Genomic DNA, 19,938 nt, shown 5'->3' with positions numbered 1-19,938 from the left:
GGCGAACTCCCAACTCTTGAGCCACGCTCACTTATACAATAAATTAAGTAAACATTCACAGCTTAAAGTAAATAAATAAAATATGTTTGTGACCCACTTTTTATGTTCAGCATAAATAGAATTGTAGACTAGAAAAATTTGCATTTCCTGCGAAAATGCAGTGTGGATGCTTTAAAGCTGAAGCTGTATGCAAAAAGTAGCTGAAAAAGCTGAAAAGTTGCAGAAATTGTAAAAACTTTGCAGAAGCAAAGGAACTTTGCTAAAATGGAATAACTTAGCAGAACTGCAATATCTTAGAGGAAACATAATACTTGGCAGAAATACAATAGCATAGCAGAACTTAGCAGAAATATTGTAACTTACCAGAAACATAACTTCTCAAAAATACAAGAATTTAGGAGAAATAGTATAAGATAACAGAAAGAATATATTTAGACAAAAATACTTAAGCATTACAGAAACACTATGATTTAGAAAAATAGTACAACATAGCAGAAATACTGTGATTTACCAGAGACACTGTGATGAACTATGAATATTGTAATTTTAAATTAAGACTATGTTTTAGCACAAATATTATAATTTGGCAGAAATACTATGATACAGCACAAATACTCTGGTTTAGCACAAATATTATAACATAGCAGAAATACAATTATATAGCAGAAATGTTATATTTAGAAAGAAAAATATAATATAGTAGAAATAGTATGATTGAGCAGAAATACTACAATATAGCATAATAACAATGATTTAGCAGAAATACTATGATTGAGCAGAAGTACTAAGATGTAGTAAAAGTACTTTGATTTAACAGAAATACAATTATGGAGGAGTAATACTTTAAAATGGGAGAAATATTGATACACACACACACATACACAGAGCCTAAAGGGAAGAGTATTTGTGCCATGGAGTGTTAAGAATGTGAGGTCCATATTAGAAAAGCTGGTAAAATCATAAAAGTTTGCAGAATTGTAATAAATGATGAATATGAATTACTGGTCTGTGACAGTGTATTAATTTGTAGGGAAAAAAAACATGTTGACCAAGGTGGAATCGAACCCACGATCTTTGGCTTGCAGACCCGTGTCATTACCAACTGCGCCACTGGGAAAGAGAGGAGCCATTTTGAAAAACAGGGTGATGAGCAGTCAGAATTAGATCCCGGTGAGAGGCGAAAAACGCCGTTTTTTGGAGTTACAAAACGTTGTGTAACTCAAAAACTAGGTGGACTAGAGGCATAATTCTTGTACTGGGTGAATCAGCGGACTTTGGTGTACTTTGACTGCGATTTTCATTGCTCTTTGTACAACCGTCGCTGAGATATGACGAGAGAGGAAACGGAAGACCTCAGACATGATTGGCTGGCTGGGAAGCCGTGCAGGCCCTGATATGTGATATGTGTCTGAGTCCGCACAGAGGATTGGCTGCCTGGCAGAAATATACAGAAATAGTATGATTAAGCATAAATACTACATTTAGCAGAAATACTATATTAAGCACAAATCCTATAAAAAGCAGAAATACTATATTAAGCACAAATCCTATTAAAAGCAGAAATAGTATATTAAGCACAAATCTTATAAAATAGCAGAAATAGTATGATTTAGCACAATAGTAATAAGTTAAACAGAAAAATTGGAAAAGCAAAATGGACAGCTGAAGAAATGCTGAACATGCTGAGGGTCCCTCAAATATACTTGTTAAATGAAAAAAAATCAGCAAAAAAATATATAACAATCAGAAATATGTACACATAAGGAAACACACATGCACAGAGAGACACACACACAAGATCCAATTCAGTCAACCAGTCTAAATATATTGAATTTGAATCTTAGAATGAGATCATCCCATTAAAAGGCCTTCTCTCTCTCTCTCTCTCTCTCTCTCTCTCTCTCTCTCTGAAAAACTGTCTAAAGTCTTTCATCTTTAATAAAATGATCAGCGTTCTGCTCTACCAGGTGTAACAATTGAGTTTAACATCCAGGCATCCATGAAAACAGAATTTATGACATTTAACGGAGTTAGAAGTTAGCAGGGAGTTAGCTCGCTAGCTTCTATCTAAATACAATATAGCATGTCCTGACTGTGGGGTTTTGGAAACAAATTAAAACGTACAGCTCTGTTATCACTTCCAACATAAATGAAGACAGAAAGCTAAACAGCAGTGACGTTTGTAGGGTTACTGAAGTTTGGCTAGCTGGTATATAATGATGTGCTACGTGACCGCTAGCGACACAGCTATGTTAGCATAATATAAACAAGCTAACTTTTTTTCCACTTGATAAAAGTTACCGTGAGTGTTCTCGGTGGTCAGGAACAAATGTAATTGCATGGCAGGATGCTGTAAACGGACCAAACTTCAGCCAGGAGAACAACTGAGATAATCCATCCACAATACGAGGTTAGTCATTCATATACTGCTGCATGGGCTGGGCTGTAGTTACATCCTAAGGTTTTAAAAACTGAGCTTAAATAAATGATTAGCGGTAATAAAAGCCGAGGGAGGTCAACAGTGATCGCTGACTGTTTTAGGAGCTTTTTGAGATCAAATAGAAGAAAATACATAACATTAAACATGTTAACAACACAAATGCCATACTAGAAAAATTTGCATTTCCTGCGAAAATGCTGTGTGGATGCCTTAACGTTGAAGATGTCGGCTGAAAAAAGCTGAAAAAACATTGCCCTGAGCAGGATTCGAACCTGGCCCTTATGGTCTAAAGGCGGCGACTCACCTCACTGTACCAAACTCATTCGCACAAAGAAGAGGTGGAGAGACTGACAATTCTGGTGAAATTAGCAGAAGCTGCTTAGAATTGTGCTGATAAGAGGTGAAAAGGCTAAACATTTGGCAGAAAAGAGGTGAATCAGAAGAATTTCTGCTGAAAAGAGGTAAAGAAGCAAAAAGATGAGCTGAAAAGAGGTGTAGAAGCAGAAGTGCTTGCTGAAGATGGCTGTATGTGTAATGACACACTGGAGAGTGTCAAGAAAGCAGAGCGCATGCAAGCAGGGAACATGTGTAGCAACTGTCACAGGTAGGATTCAAACCTCTGCCACCGGGTCTCACGGCAGCTGCCCTACGCGCTGAGCCAAATGAGTTCTGGTCACATATGATGAGAGGGAAAATGTGCACTGTGGAGCAGAAGCTCAAATTAGCAGAAAAGAGGTGAAGAGGAAGAACTTTGTTGTGAAATGAGGTAAAGAAACTGAAATTTGTGCTTAAAACAAGTGAAAAAGCTGAACTCTGAAATCCTGCTAAAACAGCAGAAGAGGCTGATATTTTTCAGCTACTCATTGAGCCAAACTGGTTCTCACGTAACTGAAAAAAGGTGGAAAAGCTTAAAATTCTAATGAAAACAGCAGAAGAGGCTGAGATTTGTGCTGATAAGAGGTGAAAATGCTGAACCAATCAGAGGTACTGCTTCTGTCTGCTTCATCAGGCTGTGTACTTGTATGTATTTCTGCCATAGACTGTTAACAAGAATCTGAGGTCCATATTAGAAAAGCTGCTAAAATCATAAAACTTTGTAGAATTGTAATAAATTATCAATATGAATTACCGGTCTGTGATAGTATATAAATTTGTAGTTAAAAAAAACATGTGGGCCAAGGTGGAATCGAACCCACGACCTTTGGTCTGAAGAGCCGTGTCATTACCAATCGCGCCACCTGGAAAGGGGGCGGGGCGCCTTAAAAAGCAGGGTGATCAGCAGTCAGAATTTGATCGCGGAGAGAGGTGAAAAACGTCATTTTTTGGAGTTACAAAACGTCGTGTAACTCAAAAACTAGGTGGGATAGAAGCATAATTCTTGCACTGGGTGAATCAGCGGACTTTGGTGTACTTTGACTGTGATTTCCATAGCTCTTCGTATCTCCGTCGCGGAGATATGACGAGAGAAGAAATGGCTTAATTTTCGGAGTTTGAAAAATGAGAGGAGGACAGATTTCCACCCCTCAAACATGTTTTTGCAGAAACACTGTAATTTCGCTTAAATAGTATGAAATAGCAGTAATACTATGATTTGGCAGAAATACTACTTTTTAGCACAAATACTATTGTACAGAATGGTGTACGTCAGTTTAATGCTGGGTGGTGCTGCAATAGTAACTATCCTCGGTCAGAAGGAGAGGCTGACATCCAGGGATTAGATTACCACAGGTGGAGTTTATTGGCGGTCAGATGGATGGTACAGGGAGGTATGGCATACAGTAGGAGGATGTGGAGAGGTGATATGGTGTGGTTTCTATGATTAAGAACAGGGTATGCATTACAACATGCATACAGATTAAAGTTTAAGAAAACTGGCAACAAATTCCTCCACTACAAATCAGTCTGATACCACTTCTTACAGGGTTCACGTTTACTAAGGCACTACCCAAAAGGTGCCACAAGAGGGCACTCCAAAGTAAGAGATGACCTATTTACACTGTAAACAGCCCCTACTTAGCCACTACATAATACAGTGATATTACAATATACAAATTCACACAAATACTATGATTTGGCAGAAATACTATGACTTAGTAGTAATACTATAACATAACAGATTTCCTAAAAAAACTATGAAATTGCAGTAATTCTATGACTTGGCAGAGATACTACGTTTTAGCACAAATACTATAACAACGCAGAAATACTATGACTTAGTAGTAATACTATAACATAACAGTTCAATGTTCTTGCACAAATACCACAATATGGCAGAAATACTATGTTTTAGCACAAATACTGTGATTTGGTATAAATACTAAGATTTGGCACACATACTATATTCCGCAGATACACTATAACATAACAGATATTCTATGACTTAGTAGTAATACTATAACATAACAGAATTATTAATTGGGCACAAATACCACGATTTGGCAAAAATACTATGATTGGGTACAAATACTATGATTTGGCAATAATACTGCATTTTAACACAACTACTGAGATTTGATTGAAATACTATGATTTAGAAGAAATACTATTACTCGATACAAATACGATGCTTTGGGACAAATACTATGTTTTGGTTCCAATACTATGATGTGCAACAAATACTATGATTTGGCACAAGTACTATGATTTAGTACAAATACTATGATTTGGCAGAAATACTATGCCTTAGTAGTAATACTATAACATAAGAGATATACTATGGTTTTGCAGACATACTATGTTTTTGCACAAATACCATGATTTGGCACAAATGCTATGATTTAGCAGAAATACTATGATTGGGTACAAATACTATGATTTGGCAATAATACTGCGTTTTAACAACAACTACTGAGATTTGATTGAAATACTATGATTTAGAAGAAATACTATGACTCCTTACAAATACGATGCTTTGGCACAAATACTATGATTTGGCACAAGTACTATCATTTAGTACAAATACTATGATTGGGCAGAAGTACTATGTTTCAGTACAAATACTATGATTTGGCAGGAATACTCTGATTTAGCAGAAATACTATGTTTTAACATAAATACTTTGGCAGAAATTCCTGCTAAAAAGGACTATTTCTGCTTTTTAGCAGAAATACTGTAATTTGGCATAAATACTATAATTTGGGATAAATACTATGATTTGGCACATATAATATATTCAGCACATATATTATAAAATAACAGAAATATTATGATTTGGCCTCAAAACAATGATTTTGCATAAATACCATGATTTTGCAGAAATACTATGAATTAGCAGAAGTACTAAGATGTAGCAGAAGTACTTTGCTTTAGCAGAAATACTATGATTGAGGAGTAATACTTAAACATAGGAGAAATATTGATACACAGACACACATACACAGAGAGTAAAGGGAACAGGAGCTGTTGAGAGTCTGGGCTTGGTATATGTAGGTCAGTTAAATTAGCTGCACCTGCTGTAGTCAGCCCTTACACACACAGACACAGAGAGAGGTGTGAGTTTTCTTCAGTGTATTTCTGACATTCAGGATTCCCCTCGAACAAATGGCCATAATTTCCTAACCGTAGAGGCTAGAACGGTCATTCAGGCATCGTTTTATTCAGAAGAGATGGGGGAATCTTCAGGTCTTCATAATTCAGAGATAAAATATAAATTATTAAAGATATATGACTTGTAATACACTGTAACTGAGTAGAGGCGAAGCAAAAACTGCCTTGACTTGCTCTCAAACAACCTTTGGTAACTCTAAATCTATATGGAGCATCAAAATCATTCTTTCACCGTAAGAAACAGCAGGCTTTGGTGAACAGTCATGGAAATTTTCAGGGCTCTGTGGAAATCCATCAAAAAGATATGATGAGAGAAAAAAGTGCCTCATTTCCAGAATTTGAAATCTGATGAAATCTGAGCGAGGGACAAATTCCCTACCCTCAAACAAGTCTAACTCATCTCAGAACGGTAATAGGTGAGAAAATAATTCTTGAATTGTGAGCATCAGGAGTGTCTGAAGATATATCGGGACAAGCCTTATGTCTTAACTTCGCTTTATTAAGGAGATATGACAATTTGAAAATGCCTCTCATTACAGAAATCCAGCGGTGATTTTGAACAAACTCTCCATTGAGTTTATATGGAGAGTTTTCACACTTTGTGTTACTCTGAGGAGATTTGCAAAATATCTATGAGTCCCACAACAATGATAGGGACATTTTCTGAAAGCCAGCAAAAATACCTATGTTTTGATGTATAATTTGTGCGGCTTGAGTGGAAATTGAGCGAGTAGCAAGAAGTTGTTTGGACATGAAGAGAAAATTCAAACAGTTTCACTGTCCCCTCTGAGTTAATTGCATAGCAACCATAGCAACGCATGTATTTTCTGAAAAATCACAATTTTGCAACTGAAGACTTAAAGAGAGATAAGATGAAAACGGTAGAAGATCTGAAAAAGCTGAATCACACAGGAATAGCCCAATCATTTGAGAACGTTTTAAAGTTTGAATGGAGTTTCTAGGTGAAAGTATGAGGCAGTAGTTAAGTTTCAAAGACAAGAAAGTTTTAGCAGAATTGTGGAAGTTTCCCATTCATTTCAATGGGACAAATTAAAGGAAAAAAGTGTAATATTTTAAAAAGTATAATAGTAATTAACACCAAAAGTCATAGCCAGCATAAGCAGAAAGAGCAGAACAGTTTAGAGTTTGAACGGTGAAAATAGCACAAAAATTGTGGAAGTAGATCCACGGCGAAAAGTGTACGGAAACACCCGGAATAATAAAGAATAAAGAGAAACAGGAACTCAATAGTGTGGATGCCTATTAAGGCATCCACACAATTAAACGCAGACTACTTTAGACCCGGAAGTAGGATTCGTCGCGTCATCACTGAACAACCGGATTGCAGTGTATTTCTCATAATGACGACTCCCCTCAAACAAATGACCATAATTTCCTAACCGTAGGGGCTAGAGCGGTCATTCTTACACCGTTTTGTTCAGAAGAGATGGGGGAATCTTCAAGTGTTGACAATTTATCATTAAAATATGAATTTTTAGAGATATATGACATGGATGACTTGTTGACTTAGAAGCCACGAATTCCCCAATATGCAAATTTGAATGCCTCAGGACACATATATGATTGGCTGGGAAGCCGTGCAGGCCCTGATTTGAAAATTTGAATGTCTCAGTCCTCACAGAGGATTGGCTGCCTGGGGACCTGGCAGAAATATATAGAAATACTATGATTAAGCATAAATACTACATTTAATAGAAATACTATGTTTTAGCACAAATACTATAAAAAGCAGAAATACTATAATTTAGCAGAAATACTATATTAAGCACAAATCCTATAAAAAGCAGAAATAGTATGATTAAGCATAAACACTACATTTAGTAGAAATACTATGTTTTAGCACAAATACTATAAAAAGCAGAAATACTATAATTTAGCAGAAATACTATATTAAGCACAAATCCTATAAAAAGCAGAAATAGTATGATTAAGCATAAACACTACATTTAGTAGAAATACTATGTTTGAGCAAAAATCCTATAAAAAGCAGAAATACTATATTAGGCACAAATCCTATAAAAAGCAGAAATAGTATGATTAAGCATAAATACTACATTTAGTAGAAATACTATGTTTTAGCACAAATAGTATAAAAAGCATAAATACTGTAATTTAGCAGAAATACTATATTAGGCACAAATCCTATAAAAAGCAGAAATAGTATGATTAAGCATAAATACTACATTTAGTAGAAATACTATGTTTTAGCACAAATCCTATAAAAAGCAGAAATACTGTACTATGATTTAGTAGAAAAACTATAAATAATCAGAAATACTATATTTGGCAGAAATACTATATTTTGCACAAATCTTATAAAATAGCAGAAATAGTATGATTTAGCACAATAGTAATAAGTTAAACAGAAAAATTGGAAAAGCAAAATGGACAGCTGAAGAAATGCTGAACATGCTGAGGGTCCCTCAAATATACTTGTTAAATGAAAAAATCAGCAAAAAAATGCACAGGGAGAGAGAAGTAAGTTTCTAGGTCAGCCTGGGAGCTGCTGAATTTGAATCCACCAATCAGAGAGCCTGTGTACTTTTTCCCGCCAAAACAGGTGCATCTATTTACACACGCAGCACAGAGAGGCACAGGATTATTGCAGCCTATTTCTCATAATGACGACTCCCCTCAAACAAATGACCATAATTTCCTAACCGTAGGGGCTAGAGCGGTCATTCTTACACCGTTTTGTTCAGAAGAGATGGGGGAATCTTCCAGTGTTGACAATTTATCATTAAAATGTGAATTATTAAAGATATTTGACTTCTAATGCACCATAACTGAGTAGAGCGAAGCAAAAACTGGCTTGACTTGCCCTCAAACAACGCTTTGTAACTCGAAATCTATTTGGAGTATCGATATCATTCTTTCACCGTAAGAGACAGCAGGCTTTGGTGAACAGTCATGGAAATTTTCAGGTCTCTGTGGAAATCCAACAAAAAGTTATGACGAGAGAAAAAAGTGGTTCATTTCCAGGGTTTGAAATTTGAAGAAATCTGAGCGACGGACGAATTTCCTACCCTCAAACAAGTCCAACTCATTTCAGAACGGTAATACATGAGAAAGAAATTCTTGAATTGTGAGCGTCACGAGTGTCTGAAGATATACCGGGACAAGCCTCATGTCTTAACTTTGCTTCGTTAAGGAGATATGACGATTCGAATATGCCTCTCATTACAGAAATGCAGCGGTGATTTTGAACAAACTCTCCATTGACTTTATATGGAGAGTTTTCCGACATTGTGTTGGTCTGAGGAGATTTGCGAAAGTTCTATGAATACCACAACAATGATAGTGACATTTTCAGAAACCCAGCAAAAATACCTATGTTTTGATGTATAATTTGTGGAAGTTGAGTGAAGATTGAGCAAGTAGCAAGAAGTTGTTCGGACATGAAGAGAAGACTGCAAAACCTTCAGTGGCACACTGGAAGCCAAGTGCATAGCAACCATAACAACGCATGTATTTTGTGAAAAATCACAATTTTGCAACTGAAAACTTTAAGAGGCATAAAGGTAAAACGGTAAAAGATTTGAAAAAGCTGAATCATACCTGAATAGCCCAATAATTTGAGAACATTTTAAAGTTTGAGTGGTTGTTCTACGTGAAAATATGAGGAAGTAGTTAAGTTTCAGAAACAAGCAAATTTTAGCAGAATTGCAGAAGTTTCCCATTCATTTCAATGGGACAAATTAAGCTTAATATTTTAAAAAGTATAATAGTGAAAAATACCAAAAGACATAGCAGGAATTAGCAGAAATAGCAGAATATTTTAAAATTTGAACGGTGAAAATCGGCTGAAAATTGCGGAAGTAGTTAAGTGCCAAAAAGTGTACGGAAGTCCCAAGAGGAACTCAATAGTGTGGATGCTTAAAGCATCCACACAATAACATAAAATACATACTGACTAATTCTCACCCAGTTCTTTCAACAATAATAGTTTTATGAGCAATGAGCAGGCCTGAAGCCTAAGCACTGTTGCTATGGTTACTTCAGTTTTAATATACCTCAGACACTGATTTTGTTCAGCCGTTAAAACAGTGTTCTGCAGTACAATGTGTTTTCATTGCCCCAAAAAACAAAACATAACGGGCAAAAAACACTCAAACAAGGAAATCAATGGTACTTTATGTTCATTCAGTGCATTTTCGGCAGATTTTTATGTCAAACAGTAAGCAAAAAGTACATTTATAGCAATTTTAAAATTTTGCCATAAAAGCTCTGATTATGTTGCTTTGATATAAAAGTGTATGGAAGCGGTCTACGAGGTCATACTGTGACAAGGAACAGCTAGAGGCTGAGGCTCTAAACCCGTTCTGTGCAAAGGATGCATCATGGTTGACCTACACATTGAGTATGCATCAGTGAACTTGACTTTAACCCTGGGTGAAGCCGACACTGCGAACCAAAATAAATACAGCGACATCACATTCATTAAGAACCCATGTGATGAAATGTAGCATCGGCATCTTTCTGGATCCATATGTCATAGAGAAAATAAATGGCTATTTGTATCTCTTAGACAGCTGATGCATTACTGCAGAAAGAAAAAGTGGCTGAACAATAACAGCGCAAAAAAGTGGTGTACCACTGCAGTCTGCTTGATTTAATTTGGTTCTTACATAACTAAATATTCTGATTTCTGGCAATCAGCAGCAATCAGAGGTTTATCATTCTGCATCTTCCACTTAGTGTGTTTTTCCCCTAGAATAGACCGTACCACTTCTGCACTTGTCATTAATTATTTACTCTACTGTTGACTAGAGTCCAGACCAAACTTGAATATTTTAGACAACTATGAATCATAGTTTTATACCTAATGAAAATAACTATATAAAATAATAAACATTTTAAAAAAAAATCTAAACTGAGAGCCAGTTCTTCTCTTAACAGAAATGAGTCATGGAACAAATCATTCTCTCTTTTCCTGGATGTCTCTCATGAGCGCTACTGTTCAGATAAAAAAAACAAAAACTGTCCTTTTACCACATTTGCAACTGAAGAGATGAGGCATACGTTTTCAGAGGTAAAAAAGTAAAAATTAGGGCATAGCTTAAAATAAAAACAGTATATACATACACCACCTTAAATTCAAAAATAACAGAATAATGTGAACATGGCTCATTTGGCATTACACATGCAGAAACAGAATGCGTGTATCGGTCTGATGCCATTTAATGTCCCTAAGGGAGATACCCAGCTGACCTACTTTGGTGAGCAAAATTCTTTACATATCAAGTGGCCTGAGCTTTATTTTGTCAAGTGGAGAATAAGACGACACAAATATTTAAAAAAAAAAAAAAAAAAAAAAATACAATAAATCTCATTCAACAACACAAATCCATCAAAGTAGCAAGAGCTACTGATGCAGCCTGTCCTATCTCTTTACAGTAAATGTTTACTCGGTATCTCCAGTGCTTGGCAGCCAGTGGATGACAAATAAGTGTTTTGAAAAAACCTTACCTACTCGCAACTGATGGCTATCGGAGTGCAGCAACCTGAGGCCAAAAAGGCTTAAAGCAACATTCTCTTTATCCACTTAATCAGCTACAAACAAGCTGTCTCCCATTGCACCATAGAAGAGAAAGATACAATGTGGAGCCTATCTTCTGCTGTCTTCTTTGATCAGGCAGTCCTTCCACATGCACAAGAGAGCATGTTTATTTTCTAGACTGTGCTGAGTAAGGGGCAAGTGTAAGGTTTCCCTTCTGGCAAGGTCTACAAACAGAAGTAGCAAGACAGTGGAGTGGGTGAGAACAAGCTCATTAGTAAAAGCAGTAAAAATCCACACATCACAGGATACGTACAGAATAGAAGTACAATCTGTAAGCAGGCTCTTCGTCTTTATCCACTCCTGACATACTTGACAGCCCACTTCAGGCAACCTGTTCCCTCTCACCAGCATTGCCACTTGTGCAAGGTGACATCGTCATCTGACAGCAGGACCAAAATAGACTCCCTATGTGTAGTCCACACTGTTATAGCAACTTGCCCAGCTGTGTTAACTCCTCTCCCAGTGGCAAGTGAGAGACAAGTGCTCAGTAGCCCACCATGCCTACCTTTTACTTTGACTATTCTGTTTGCAATTCTTGCCTGTAATCTAGTCTGAGCCCCTAGCACTCTGCTGAGTTAGCAGCCACCTCTTAGGCCCGACTCCCTGCCTGCTGCTGCCTATCTGCCTACCACTGCATGCAGCTTCCTATATTTACAGCTCCCCTCCTCTCACTGCTCTGCATCAGAGCCCCCGCTCTCTCCCTCTCTCTCCGCTTCTCATTTCTCACTCTTCACTCTCCTTCTACCACAACACTGCGCAGTCATGTGCACAAAGCAGGCCTGGCTCTCTGCCCCCCCATCCTGTACTTGCCAGTGATGAGAGTATAGCTGCAGGGTCAGAGACAGTGTGTGCGAACGCAGTGCATTAGCCACACAAAGTGATGCTTTAGATCTGAATGGACCCGGCATTCAGTGATTCATATGCTGCTGTGGGACAAGACATACAAGGCCACATGGTTTGACCAAATACAAATGGTGCAAACTTGGAAAGTCTGTAATAACACTTTGGGACAAAGAAAGGAATCAACATATTTTGATATAGGCCTGTTTACATTACTGCTGTTTTAATTTACAAAACAGTCCCTTTACTTTCACAGTTTTGCTTTAATAACATGACAATACATGTATGCAGACAATTTGTAAAAATGATTAGCATCTTCAAAAATGTAAATTTTATTGGGTAAACTATTACTACCACTACTACTACTACTACTACTACTAATAATAATAATAATAATAATGGTGGTGATGATGATGATGATGATGTAGGCATTTTTCTTAACCAAGAGGACAAAAAAAGGTAGAAACGAGATTTGACAATATCACACCATCAGAAAGTAAGGTCACCCAAAATATGTTTATTTATCGCGAGAACTTGAATTCCTAGCAAGGAATATCAGGGAATTTTTATGTTCTTGGTTAAATCAAATGTTTTACTTCAGTTGTTAGCTGCGAAACACAAAGCAGCGCATACCTTCAAAGCAGTTATGGATGCATTCTTGCTTTTGCCACCTCCATGCGAGGAGCCTGAGCTGTTGCTACCAGACCTTTCCCTCCCGTCCCCGCCTTGGTTGCTAACTCTTGGGCCGAGACGGTGCTGCCCAGCTCCGCGCCGCCGTCCATCATAACGGTTGTCTTTGGACATCGACCCGCCTAGTGTTCAACGCTCAGTCGGTGACAAATTAAAGTCTACGAGTAAAGTCGCCCTGTTGTCAGAGGTGATGGGAAAACATGTCAGATAAATACATGACACTGTGGATAGCGTAACAGATGCAGGAAGTCTGAGCACCTTGCGTTTTTGACTGGCGTTTGGATGGTCCAATGAATTCGTCGTATGGTAGAACCAACAATGGCGCCAGCCAATCATATAAATTATAGTAAGGTCAAAGGGTGGGATGCATTTTCGAGGAGGCGGGACTTCGAATTGTCTACCATGGCAACCACTAAGATCAGGCGGGACATTCAAGGAAGTTTGGTTGATTTGGTAGGACGTCAAGTCACCTTCAAACCGAAGGAAGACCACGAGGTGGAAAACCTGACTTCAAAATAAAGTCTTCTGGGGGGGGGGGAGGAAAGTACATCACATTACACTAGCATTAAATCACTAGTAAATCGCGGGGGCAGTGTTTTTTGTTGTTGTTGTTGTTGTTGTTGTTGTTTGCTGTATACATATTAAGTATATCAAAAGGCATTGGAACCTGGTTCCATATAAGCTCTTTTTTTTAAATCAAATTGGCTTGCTTGCTATCCAGTGGGTAACACCAATGACTGCATAAGCCTTACAAACTACTGCAAACTACAACTTCATGAACAAGTACAAACGAGCATATTTAAAAGAGATTGAAAAGAGATTTAAAAGAACATCTTGCTAAACTTTTTTGTATGTGGGTTAAATGTATATTCTGTGTTACATGTACTCTTTTCCATTCTTTATCATTTTCTTATTCTTTTCCCCCTTGTTTCCTAAACACGTTGTGCCTGTGTGTAAACTAGTGAGGTAGCCATTGAAGCCTATTAGCCTTGAATAAAGCGCACATAACACATTTGAGAGGCGGCATATTGACAAATTATTTTTGGAGTTTGCATAATTGTTTTATTTTGAAGTTTTTAATCGGATGTTCGTCGTTCTTCGAGGTAGAGACTACGGTGGAGGCTTGAGTTGTACGAAGAACTTCCCATGGTAATAACACCTACGTTATCCTATATTATTTGAGTAATATAAGGGTGTTTTGGCTTGTTCGCGTCTCTTTTATATGTCTGTTTGTTTGTTGTAAAGAACGCTGTTGTTGCTTTATTTTTCTTGACTTCCCTGTGGTTGTCGTATTCATCCTCTCTCTTTCCCTCTGTGTTTCAAGCACCTGAACAGAAAAAATAAATACATAACGTTTCGACGACTTCCAGTTTATCTGGGTGATCCTTCGCCTTTCACTCCGTCTTTTTACCGTCTCAGAAACAGTGTTTCACATTAGCCTTATCTGGCTTTTGTTTTTATCTTTCACTTGTTGGCCACCAGATAGCACAGTTGCATTTTGTCAAGTCTGTTTGCAGTGTGCACTTGTTTTCAGTTCCAGTGTTGTTTCAATCCTAGCGTGTTATAACTCAACAGATGACATCCTCTACATTTTTGGTACTGCTGCTTCTTCAGTTCGACTTTGGACAAAGCTCCCATAAACATCTGCATGATGATCATTACATCGGACAGCAGCACAACCCTGAACACGACATGAATGTACTGCTGGGAGATGAGGTGGCTTTTTTTCATATTTTTTGCACTTTAGAGCTCCATTTCTATCCTTCATCCAGCATCTCCTCACTTTCTTGCCCTGCTTCTTTTACGCAGAGGACTAATGAGATAAAGAAACTCAGCCCAGCAGATCAGAAGATAAAAATGATGGATATTGTAAAGAAGATTGATACAAATGGTGACAATCTGCTAAGTGCAGGTATATTTGTGCTTCTCCCAGTAAAGCACAGACAAACAAAGGGGATTAATAATCACACTCAGGCTGTCTGTTTTATCCACAGAGGAGATTGCTCTCTGGATTCAGCACGTCTACAGAAAATATGCTCTGGATGATGCGGAGGAGCGCTTCCCTGAGTTTGACACCAATAAGGATGGTGTTATAACATGGGAGGAATACAACACGGTGGCTCATAACCAGCTCTTTAGTTTTGATGACGATGTTGTTCTGGAGGATCCAGAGCAAGAGTCTCTTAGACATGTGAGCAGACTTTAACTCTCTTCTTACACATCACAGATTAATATATCAATCAGAACTCTAACACGGGCTCATACACCATGCAGCTCCATCGAAAGGAGAAAAGGCGCTTTGACTTTGCTGATGTGGATGGCACACCTGGCCTAAATGTGACAGAGTTTCTCGCCTTCACCCACCCTTCTGAAGTGGATCACATGGCTGTGAGACATTTAACTCCTAATCGTGCAAAACCTGATATGATAATGCATGTTTCCATCCACACTAAGTGTGCTCTTTGAGTTTCATGTGAAAAATCTATTGGGGTTTTCTTTTATTTTTCTAATAGGATTTTGCCATTGAGGATGTCTTGAGTGAATATGATACAGATAAAGATGGATTCATCAGCCTGAGTGAATTTATTGGAGACGTTCGCGGCGATGGTAAGGCTGAGATTAAACCAAGCATGCAGCCTTTTTGTTCTCTTTCTCGTCTGTGCAGTGTTAACATTTCTCTTTTTTCTATGTATATTTTTTTAATCAGATGGTGCCCCTTCGAAGTGGGAGATCGAAGAAACAGTGCGATTTAAAGAACTGTATGATCAAGATAAGGATGGCAAGCTGAATCGAGAGGAGCAGCTCCGCTGGATTGCACCGAACAGCTACGGATCAGCAAGAGAAGAAGTAATGTCTTCTATCATGTGCTCAGCTTTTTTTTCTTTTTTTTCTGTTTATAGTGGATAAAATAAAGAGTGAAATTATTATAAGCGCGACATTTTAGAAGAAGAACAAGTTTAAACTCCTGAGCTTCTAGCTTCCAATTGAAATTCGAAATAAAGAATTACTAAGGATTATGAATTATTAACAAAGCATTTAACCCTTAACCTCCAGAGATCTGATATCTTGTGTTTGCTTTTTTAATTTCCCCTGGATATTTTGGATTATGTGAATCTGTTAAGCGCCATCTTTTAACAGAAATATCAAATCAAATCAAATTCAAATTCAAATTTTATTTGTCACGTACACAGTCATACACAGTACGATATGTAGTGAAATGCTTGGACAACTGCTCGTGACCTAAAGAAAACAAAAAAGGAAAAGGCTATGAATAAGATAGGAAATAAATATGAAAAATTAAAAAGGGTAAATTTAACTAGGAAGGAATAGAATATAAATTAAGGTTAAAAATGAAATAACTGTACAACACAAATTAGAATGAAGGGTAAATTTAACTGGGAAGAATAAGATAAAGATAAATATATAAATTAAAGTTGAAAATAAAATAACTGTACAACAAAATACACAATATAGAACTATATAAGAATGTATGAAGAAATCTAAATATAAATAAATATATACACAATAACAGCAGCTGTACAAGTATTAACCGGAAATGAAGAATATAGTGACCAGTGTTGTGCAAAACCAAAGTCCAGAAAGTCCAGTGTGTGTGTAAGAACTGTATGTGTGGGTCAGTACTGTGTGGTGGTGTGATTGAGAGACCGTATTGCCTGCGGGAAGAAGCTCCTCCTCAGTCTCTCTGTGTTGGTCTTCAGGGAGCGGAATCGCTTTCCTGACCTCAACAGAGAGAACAGTCTGTTGTTGGGATGGCTGAGGTCCTTCACGATCTTCCTGGCCTTGGTCCAGCACCGCCTGCTGTAGATTGAGTGCAGGTCAGGGAGCTCGGAGCGGATGGTGCGCTCAGCTGACCGCACAACCCTCTGTAGAGCTCGTCTGTCCTGCATGGTGCTGTTCCCGAACCAGGTTAAGATGTTTCCCGCCAGGATGCTCTCTATGGTGCAGGAGTAAAAGTTCCTGAGCACCTTGGAGGGCAGTTGGAAGTCTCTCAAGCGTCTGAGGTGGTAGAGACGCTGTCGGGCCTTTTTCACCACGGTGTTGATGTGACAGGACCATGACAGGTCCTGCGTGATGTGAACTCCGAGGTATTTGAAGCTGTCCACTCTCTCCACTGGGCACTCGTTGATGACGGGGGTCTGGTAGTTCCTCTCCTGCTTAGTGCTGAAGTCCACTATCAGCTCCTTTGTCTTACTGACGTTTAGAAGGAGGTTGTTCCTCTGGCACCAGTTCTCCAGATTCCTAATCTCCTTCAGGTAGGCCGTCTCGTTGTTATCAGAGATCAGGCCCACCACGACGGTGTCGTCAGCAAACTTGATGATGGTGGTGGAGCTGGTAGTGGCCACACAGTCATATGTGTACAAAGAGTACAGCAGGGGGCTCAGAACACACCCCTGGGGGGCTCCAGTGCTGAGAGTGGTGGAGGCTGAGACATGTCCGCCCATCCTTACTGCCTGTGGTCTGCCAGTTAGGAAGTTGGAGATCCACTGACACATAGATGAGCTGAGTCCCAGATGCTCCAGCTTGGTGGTGAGTGTGGAGGGAATTATGGTGTTAAATGCAGAGCTGTAGTCTATGAAGAGCATTTTAACATAATTCCCCCTTCTAGTGTCCAAGTGAGTGAGTGATGTGTGGAGGAGATGAGAGATGGCATCGTCTGTGGAACGATTTGGACGGTAAGCGAACTGTAGTGGGTCCAGTGTGTCTGGTAGTGAAGAAATGATGAAGTCTCTGACCAGGCGTTCAAAGCACTTCATCACTACTGAGGTGAGGGCTACAGGGCGATAGTCATTGAGAGAAGCAGGGTGGGGTTTCTTCGGGACAGGAACAATGATGGACTCTTTGAAGCATGTGGGGATCACCGACTGAGATAAAGAGATGTTGAATATCTCAGTGAACACAGGAGCTAGCTGGTATGCGCAGTCTCTTAGGATACGACCTGGGATGCCGTCTGGTCCTGCTGCTTTCCTGGTGTATCAGAATCAGAATCAGAATGGGGTTTATTGCCAAATGTTGAGCAGGTTTACAACATTAGGAAATTGCTGCGGTGCTTCAGTGCAAACATAGTGTCATAAATAGCACTTAAATAGACATGGAAAAAAATAAAAGTAGGGATAAGAATTAAAAGTGCTACGTGGAAAGATATGTGCATGAGATATACATGAGATATATACATGAGAATAAGAATTAAGAGTGCTACGTTGAAATATATGTGCAGTTTAAGATATGTCATATGGGGATGGGTTTATTTTAAAGTGTAAAAGAATAAAATCAATCAAATTGTGTATTTGACTAATTCTTCATTCTTTATTGAGCAGAATGAAGGATTAGGTGCAGAAAAGCCAATATCTAATGTCCCCATGTGAGGATGCAGGGTCTCAGGAGGCCAGCAGACCACTTAAGGTGAAAAATAGTAAACACTTGTGAGGGAGAGAAATGTTCTCTGAATAGCAGTGACTTATTTTAGTGCTGCAGATGAGATCATGTTGCAATAATAATGGTGATGCGTCTCTCAAATAGTTCCACACAAAGCCAAGACATAACTCTATTTAACTTTGATGCAGCCCAACAAATGTCCCATTTCTGCATAGACAGACAGGTCATATTCAAACTGAAACTTTAGCTGACCGTCCTGACCATGTCTACATGCCTAAATGCATGCATGCTGCTTAAATACTGCTGTCATGTGACAGTATATATTTGCATTGTTCGTTTGAACAGGTGTTCCAAACAAAGTGCACCTTCTGATACAGTAAACTAACATTACCAATTTGTATGATATTATAATAACAATAGAAGTTTATCAGAAAACCCTTAAGACACACCCAAACTTGCCTCACAGCGCACCATTTGTGACCTCATGTCCTAAGAGGTGCACATGCATCTCCTCCTCAATGTTGTAAGGCTTTTAAGACATGAAAATGTTTGCAACACTACAAGCAGCAAGGGTGACTTGCATCTGTGGCAATTTCCCATCAGCAGAGTTGCCATGCAAACAACCTGAGCACCATAACAGTCTCATATTGTGCAAATGTTTAACATCATCTACATCCACGTGGAAGTAAGCCTGCGTTTTGCAGGTTAAAGGATCGTACAGTGAATGGAAGAGGGATGTTTATTTTACGATAATTTTCTTAGCTTTTTTTTTATCTTTCTTTTTTTGATGGTCTAACCACACCTTTTAAAAGCATGCGTCATACCTAAAAATTAGGTCATGGAATATCCTGTATATTAGACCCTTCCTTGCCCAGAGGTCCTGGAAAATTTTCTTAAATTAATCCGCAGTTAAGGCTTCTTTTCTCTCCAAGATGATTTGGTAGCATATACACTGATATTTTTGCTCTCCTGCCATCAACAGGCTCTTCACCTCATCAAGGAAATGGACCTCGATGGAGATGGACAGATCTCAGAGGCTGAAGTTTTGAAAAATCAAGAAACATTCATGAACAGCGAAGTAACAGACTACGGCAGACATCTGCACCTGACACATGATGAATTATAACAGTCTCCTTTGGTTTAATGTAGAGCTGTTATTTGTTTCAGTAAATGATTTCATGTCGTTTTTTTCCTCCCTGTCTGTTATAGAAAGGTTGTGGTATTTACGTCACACACCAGTGATCTCAGCAGTCACAGATCCTTTGCGTGTTATATCTGATCTATTGTTCGGCTCGTGTACAATATGTTACAAAATGTGAACAAAAGCTGAAGACTTACACAACAGTACATGTTTGTGGGCAAAGTACTGGATTGCATAATGTTGTAGGGAATTCCTTGTATTACCCTTAAAGAGCAAGAAGCATCACAAAGTGGAATTTTCAGTTTT

General features: G+C 38.3%; 2 protein-coding genes across 3 annotated transcripts in view; one reads left to right on the top strand and one right to left on the bottom strand.

The window, feature by feature from the left end:
- scaper (S-phase cyclin A-associated protein in the ER) overlaps positions 1-13,359 on the bottom strand; it is a 68,648-nt gene extending 55,289 nt beyond the window's left edge. For both annotated transcript variants that reach the window (XM_085412203.1, XM_085412204.1), the window contains exon 1: positions 13,041-13,359. In XM_085412203.1, coding sequence (XP_085268329.1) covers positions 13,041-13,211 — 171 coding nt within the window. In that variant the 5' untranslated portion in view covers positions 13,212-13,359. The remainder of the gene's footprint in view (positions 1-13,040) is intronic.
- An 812-nt stretch (positions 13,360-14,171) lies between these two features.
- Positions 14,172-19,734, top strand: rcn2 (reticulocalbin 2). Its single transcript, XM_085412198.1, has 8 exons — positions 14,172-14,246; positions 14,673-14,813; positions 14,907-15,009; positions 15,092-15,288; positions 15,372-15,485; positions 15,611-15,704; positions 15,805-15,944; positions 19,474-19,734. The coding sequence occupies exons 1-8, from the start codon at positions 14,244-14,246 to the stop codon at positions 19,615-19,617; spliced, it is 936 nt and encodes a 311-aa protein (XP_085268324.1). The 5' UTR covers positions 14,172-14,243; the 3' UTR covers positions 19,618-19,734.
- The last annotated feature ends 204 nt before the right edge of the window (positions 19,735-19,938 follow it).

The sequence above is a fragment of the Rhamphochromis longiceps genome, linkage group LG7 (assembly GCF_057381845.1).
Source record: "Rhamphochromis longiceps isolate RC_006_pf linkage group LG7, R_longiceps_female_GT1.1, whole genome shotgun sequence".
In the NCBI taxonomy this organism is placed as follows: Eukaryota; Metazoa; Chordata; class Actinopteri; order Cichliformes; family Cichlidae; genus Rhamphochromis; species Rhamphochromis longiceps.
The sequence above is the reverse complement of the archived record's forward strand: the minus strand, read 5'-3'. Positions and strand labels throughout refer to the sequence as shown.

Bases quoted from the DNA above. Each gene is read 5' to 3' on its own strand.
- rcn2 (XM_085412198.1), top strand. The intron at 15,289-15,371 runs GTGAGCAGACTT...TACACCATGCAG, and splicing joins AGCAAGAGTCTCTTAGACAT to CTCCATCGAAAGGAGAAAAG. The intron at 15,945-19,473 runs GTAATGTCTTCT...TGCCATCAACAG, and splicing joins ACGGATCAGCAAGAGAAGAA to GCTCTTCACCTCATCAAGGA.